This window comes from Cucumis melo, chromosome 11 (genome assembly GCF_025177605.1).
Source record: "Cucumis melo cultivar AY chromosome 11, USDA_Cmelo_AY_1.0, whole genome shotgun sequence".
Taxonomy (NCBI): domain Eukaryota; kingdom Viridiplantae; phylum Streptophyta; class Magnoliopsida; order Cucurbitales; family Cucurbitaceae; genus Cucumis; species Cucumis melo.
This window is the reverse complement of record NC_066867.1, coordinates 27,886,004-27,893,357: the sequence shown is the minus strand read 5'-3', so window position 1 is coordinate 27,893,357 and position 7,354 is coordinate 27,886,004. Positions and strand designations below refer to the sequence as shown.

Here is a 7,354-nt window from a genome sequence, read left to right as displayed (position 1 = left end):
ACATAATTTAAACAATTTTTACGTTTAATTATGGTATTTTTGTCACCCTTTGACCAACATTAATCATATAGTAATGAAGATAATTAATTTAATTTTCTCATATTTAACTCCATTTTCTACATACACTATAAAATCACCACTTCCCATTTTACATTTTTGCATAGACAAAGAGTGAATTGGTTAAAAAGAAAACTGATGGCTAACTCGTTCAATAATTTGCTTTTTCTCTTGGGTTTTGTGGCCATTTTTGGCCAAGCCATGGCTTCCTCTAGACTCCTTTCTCCTTCTCCTTCTCCTAATCCTATTGATGTTGAAAAGATCGACACTACATGGTACGATGGACGTGCCACTTTCTATGGTGACTTTAGAGGTGGTGAAACTATGAGTAAGAATGAAAATGCTCCCTAAAAACAATACTATCTATTAATTATTATTTCTTTATTGATTAATTATTATTTTTTTATTGATTATTATATATAAGATATTATAGAATTCTATCATTTACTTGTTTTCGTTATATTGAAAAATATTTGAGCGTTCCACAAGTTGCATCTATCTCTATACATACTAGGAAGTTGTCATAATAAGAAATTGGCACGTAACAATAATTTTTGTATTCGGTCAAGAAAATAACATTTAAATTCTTTTCCTTTATGTGTACAAAAATTAATAGTATGAGAAAATATAAATGTGATCGAGAAGAATTTTAAATCTTATAATAAAAGAGTATATGAAATTTTATATATCTAATATGTGATTAACATGTGTTAGTATGACTTCATCATTATATTATTTTGCTCATGATTTGTAGATTAAATATATTGGTTATTTGTGGCAACAGAAGGAGCTTGTGGATATGGCAATCTATTCCAGCAAGGTTATGGGCTAGCAACAGCAGCACTAAGCACAGCATTGTTCAACGATGGTGGAGCTTGTGGAGCATGTTTTGAGATAATGTGTGTGAACAACGAACACAATTGGTGCATACCAAATGCAGGCACAATCAAAATAACAGCCACAAACTTCTGTCCTCCAGACTACACAAAAACACAAGACATTTGGTGCAATCCACCACAACGCCATTTTGATCTATCTCTCTACATGTTCACCAAAATGGCCCCTTATAGGGCTGGGGTCATCCCAGTTCGTTACCGTAGAACACGTTGCCATAAACTAGGAGGTATACGGTTCGAGTTGAAAGGGAACCCGTATTGGCTTCTTGTTTTGCCCTACAATGTTGGTGGTGCTGGTGATGTTATTGATGTTCAGATTAAAGGCTCTTCTACTGGGTGGCTTCAAATGAAAAGGAATTGGGGCCAAAATTGGGAAGTTGGTAGCTATTTGGTGGGGCAGAGTTTGTCTTTTAGAGTTACTACTAGTGATTGGAAGACTAAAGAGTTTGATAATGTTGTGCCTAGCTCTTGGGAGTTTGGGCAGAACTTTGTAGGAAAATATAATTTCTAACACAATATGTAGGTTTTCTTTCATGTGATTTAGTTGAGTAGAGTCAAGTTGGATTTATTTTATGCTAATTGTTGCAATAACCCAATTAATATTATCAATCTAATTTTAAATTTTCAAATCTTTACGCTTTAAGTTTGTGTGCAATATATTTTGTCGCATATTTTCCCATAAGCTTTAACCAAATTATATATTATAGTTGAAAACTTAGTCAAATTTCAAAAACAAAATCAAAATCAAAATCAATTTTTTAAAAACCAATTTTTTTAGCTTTCAAAACTGATAGGAAAAAAAAAACCAAAAACTAAATTTGTTAGAAATTAAAGGAGACTTTAATGAATATAAAATTGGAAATTTGAAGACATATTTTGAGAAAAACAAAAAAAGAAAAGTTGGGTAAAACTTGTAATGGAACCAAAAAAGAGTTAGGTGGAGTTACATGTGGTATTAGAATTAGATGGTAGGTTTAGAATTTCTTTTACAAGACATGTTAGTATTAAATTCTTGGTGGGATTTATTTCATAATATAGCTGTGAGGCGTTGTTGAGGAGAGAGAGGCATTCAAAACCTTATACCAAGTTGTTGTTTAAATGAGTATTTTTTATTAAAAAAACTTCTACTTCTACTACTAATAGAGTATGCATATTTCTTCTATTTATGTACTGTCATACCATACATCGTTTTAAAAACATTCAAAACTTCATCAATATTAAAAAATATTTGTTAATTTGTTTTATTGGTTTTGACATATATAGACTTTTATTTAAGCTTGAAAGTTTGTTAATGCAAACTCAAATCCTTTCCATCTTATATAAAATTGTCACTTAACGAAGTTCGCTTTACTATTTCAATTAAGACCTAAAACCAATATAAAACATCAAAATGAGATGAGATATGTCAAATTCACCCCAAAAACCTTGAGAAGCTTTCTTTCTTATAATCAATCAAATATTTCAACAAACCACTTTCCCTTTCATTATTATTCATTCTAAGCTATAGATCACTCTATTATCGTTTTATTATGCCATATGTCCTTTTCACTAAATATCTTTTTGTTTTTTGTTTTTATCACAATTAAGATCGATGGAGATTAGAGAGACTCAAACTAAAAAAAAAACTTGTGGTTTAATATTAAAACACCTCTATGGCAATTGAAAATTATGTTTCCTTTACCTAAATATTCACTATTTATTTCTTCTTCTTTCTTTTCATCCACCACCCACTTGGTTGCTCAACCTTCTTAAATGAGATCACAATCTTCTATCTTTTGTACAAAAAAGAAAGAAAGAAAGAAAGAAAGAAAGAAGGAAGGGGTAAATTAAACCCTATACACTACACACCTCTTGATCATTATGATTCCTTCTAAGAGAGAAATTCATATAGGGGTGGTTGTTCCAAAGAGAAAAATGTCTTTTATTCAATTGATTAATAACTATTTTTTTTTCTTTAATAAAAATGCATGGAACTTTTTTACAATGTTATTACAAAATAGGACCCATTTGAAATCAAATTAGTTTTCTTTTCTTTTTTATTTTCTTTTCTATTTTAAAAATTAACATCTAAACATCTCTTCAACCCATAAACTTATCGATTTATTATTTATCTTTTATCGATGTTTTAGAAAAAAAATCAAATTTTATGACTAGAAGAAGTTATTTAAAAAAAATTATCATCCATTTTTATTAAGAATTATGAAAACTAATAAAAAAATAGAAAAAGTAGACTTAATTTCTAAGAAAACAAACATGAACGAATGAAAACTTAGATAGTTATCAAACATCAAATTACAAATTTAATACGTTCTTTTATAAATTTGCAAAAAAAGCGTCACAAACTTTCACAAATTAAAGCCTATAAATTTCTTAGAGAATTTCTAGAACTTTAATAAATTGGTGTTAGAGATACAAACTTTTTTAATAAGGTTCCTTATCATTTTAACTTATTCAATTCAAACTGTTTTATATTTTGACAAGAATTTTATTTAATTTTTATATTTTGAGATTATTTTTCAAAAGAATTGTATGATCCAAGATTACAATATTTTAAATTTTAGGAATTTATTGATCTCGTAGTTGATAAGCTTTCTCAAGATTTCGTTAGACGAAAATATTTGAAGATATAAATCTCCAAATCATTTATGAATATCTTTGACCAAAACACTTTAACATAAGATTATTATCTCAAAAGAAAAGAAAACAAGAGAAACAAAACTACACAAATATTTTAATTTATATGTAATGTTAACATTTTTAGAAGGTGGATGCATAGAAAAAGAAATAAAAAGATCAAAGAAGGCTTCGACAATTCAAAGATTAGTCGACCTCTTTTATAAAAACATAACAAATTACCATATATTATGAATACAAATAGTAATACCAAACCAACATCAATAATTTGTTTGAAAGTAAAAAAAAAAAATATTTACATAAATACATATCCATCCATTTTATCTAGAGATATATATGTTCTTAAAATTAAGATAAAAATTAAAATTTGGAATTCAATATTAAATAAAAAAATGTGTTATTTAATGTTCCTATACGAAAACAAACCATAATATTTGTTTTAACGATTTGTAATTTATAAATCTATCCTGACCGTACAAAGAGGCCGGTTTAGATATTGAGACTTAAAATTTTATTATTTGTTGTGAAAGTCAAAAGAAAAGTGGATTACATTGTTATTTATTTATTCATTACATTCTTACTTACTTTATTTATTTATTTTTTTAACAAAAGAAAATCATATATTATTACTTTTGTAGGGGACAAAATCTGTTTGTGAAACAGATAAGAGATATATAGTTATCAAATGAAATACTAAAAGTGATTTCGAAACTAAATTTTTTAATACGAATAAACAAAAATCTCATCCCCGACTACAATTTTTAAATTTAAGAACTTATCAAATACGAAATTTTATGAGCTTGGTATATATGGTTTATTAAATATTGTCAATAAAAAAAAAAGTTGAAAATTGATGAGAGCATTTGAAGTGTCATGATATGTATTTTATAAGTGGATTTATTTGACAAATGGCACCAAAAATGACTCCAACTATTCTCCACTTCATTCTCTTTTTTTTTTTCTTTTTCAATGGGAACTTTGATTCGAATGAAGGCCGACAAAAGGAAAGAAAAATAGGATCAAATGCCATCTGTCAATATATATTATATATATTTTTGAGCATTTTGCTCATTTCCCACCGAACTTCTATGCATAACCATATCAACACATTTTCTCACCAAATATTGTATATCTCTCGAATTATGTCAAACTTTATAACCTCATCTCTACCTATTTATAAAAAGAATTATGTCAAATATTGTATGTGTTTGTTATGACATAAGTTGTTTTTAAACATAGGTTACAATAGATTATATTTATATTTGAGATATAAACTACTTTAACTCGAGTTGATAAGAAAAAAAGAGAATGGATAAAAAATAATAAATACTAGACAAAAAGATATTTAAAATAAGAAACATTAACTCTTAACAATGAGTTGGGTTGTATAGCCTACTTATTTCAACATCGAATAATAGAAATTGTGGGTCGTAAACTTCTAAATTTACAACTTAAATTATTACGGTAATATGGAGGAAAAGAGGTGGATAAAAAAGTTAAAAGGGTAAGGGGGTGTAAAACTTATAGATAAATCAAATGTGTAGAAGAAGGTTTGGTGCATGAATTAACCAAAAAAAAAGAGAAAGAAAAAGTGGGTATACACACATTTGTTTTTTTCTTTCCTCTTCTCATATTGGTAATAGGCTATTGTATTTATTGATTAAGCTGCCGAATTTTGTATTTTGGATGGTTAAGTTTAAAATTTTAGAATAATAAATTTCGAATGGACCAATAAAAGGCATTAAGATATAAAATGAATTTGTGGTAGGCTAAGGCTAGAGTGAGCCAGAAATGGTGGAGGTGAAGAAAGGAAATAATTAAAACGAAAGCAATGGCTACGGACTCACCTAAGTTGGAAAGCAAGTTTATTGGTAACTCACGTATACTAATCAATTTGTATGTTTATTGTTGATGTTAAATTTTGAATCCTTAGCTAATATTTATTTAGATTTCATATTCACGACATCGGTAAATGACTTAAGTCCTTCTTGATAAGACGGAGGTTGAGCACTTTCTCTTGAATCCATTTTGATCCATGGGATGATACTTTAGATAGAGGCATGGATGAAACATACTCAATTAAGTACTTTGTTTGGCTCGACTTCAACCTTGAGGTCAAGCATTGCTTGAGCACTTTCTCTAGGTTCGTTATCCATCTTGGTCCATAATGTCACTTTTGAGTCTTTGACCTTGTTATCTTATTAATTTTGTTGGTCTAAAATCACCTACACATCTATAATTATTTTTACGACAAAAGAAAAACACACGAGAGTGAGAAAGAATGAGTGGAGTGAACAACTAAATTTGATTTCTTTCCTAGTTTTTCGTTTTTAACGCCATGTAAAAGATATGGAATGAAAGCTTAAATTTTAAGGTTGATAATTGAATAATATTAATCTCAGGTCTAATTTCTAGTTTTAATGTCACCATATTTGGTGAGTTGAATTTTAATTCTAAATTAAATACGATGATTTTAAAGAGTATGATTGGAATTGAAATATTTAGTTTTAGAATAGATATATTTAAGGCAATTTGTAGACACAAATTTGGTGAGCAATTAAAACCTCATATTTATAATGGCACAGATTTAAATGGAAACTAATAATATTAGTCTATCAATTTTGAATGCATCTAAATAAAATCAAATTTGGCCTTTGACCTTCTTTTTTTTTTTTTAAATTTTCTTTGGGCAGCCAAAGAAAAATCAACTATGATTTATTTATTTACATTAAAAAAACTTGAGTTCAATTTTCACTAATTCACAAACTAATTTGAACGAGTGCAACAAAATTTGAAAGCAATTCATTAATTTTAACAAAATATTTTTTTTTGTACAAAAATACCTTTCACCAATATAAAATTCAATATAACTTTGTCAACTTTCATAAATTTTAACATAATTTTTCTATAATGCTATTTATCTCTAAAATTTTACGAGTAAAAAATTATGTTTTTTCCCGTCAAATACAACAACTAAATTGTAAATTATCTTAGTATATAAAAAAGATAATTAAATTATAAAATATGTTTGTGGTTCAAATCTCTCACTTTTATTTACATTGATATTAATATATATATTTTAAAAATTCGATATTTTAATAGTTCTATAAATTTGTATTTGAGAAGATAAATATTCTCAAGATCCTCTATATTTCCCAAATATAAATAAATCACATGACCCACAGATTAAATAAGTCAGACGACCAACAAAGTCCACAAGTAGTTAACAAATATAATCAAATATTACAATCTAAATATTAACCCAACATAACAACAAAATCTAAATAAATATTAGGATTCAATTTTATCAGTAATAAAATAAATCAACCAAAATATATAACATTATTTATAAATAGGAATGAGCCCCGTAATGATACATTGGAAAGTTTTCATTAAAATTTGAATACAAAAAGGAGTTGGAGTAAGATAATAAACAAGCAAGCAAAATAAAAGAAAGAAAAAGGTTAAAAGAAAAAAGCGTCTTTCCCGAGAGGGATCAAAGATTTCAGGAATTATGACTCTTCCTCCATCCAACTTCCAAGGACAGGCAGTACCCTTCGCCCTTCCCTTTTAAATTAAATAAAATCTAATGGCAATTCATGTAAATCATTGAAATAAAAAGGTTGAAACTTGAAAATTATAGAAACTAATATGGTATGAGTGAGACGTACACGTTCCCAATTCAATTAGCCATTGTTTTTTTAGCAGTTTATAGTATTAATACTATGGATTAGGAATAAATTAGATTTTACCAACTTAACCAAGAA

The 7,354-nt window shown here is 27.4% G+C and overlaps 1 protein-coding gene across 1 annotated transcript; it reads left to right on the top strand.

Moving 5' to 3' along the window:
• The first annotated feature begins 258 nt into the window (after nucleotides 1-258).
• Nucleotides 259-1,464, top strand: LOC103501970 (expansin-A23-like). Its single transcript, XM_008465755.1, has 2 exons — nucleotides 259-385; nucleotides 842-1,464. The coding sequence occupies exons 1-2, from the start codon at nucleotides 259-261 to the stop codon at nucleotides 1,462-1,464; spliced, it is 750 nt and encodes a 249-aa protein (XP_008463977.1).
• The last annotated feature ends 5,890 nt before the right edge of the window (nucleotides 1,465-7,354 follow it).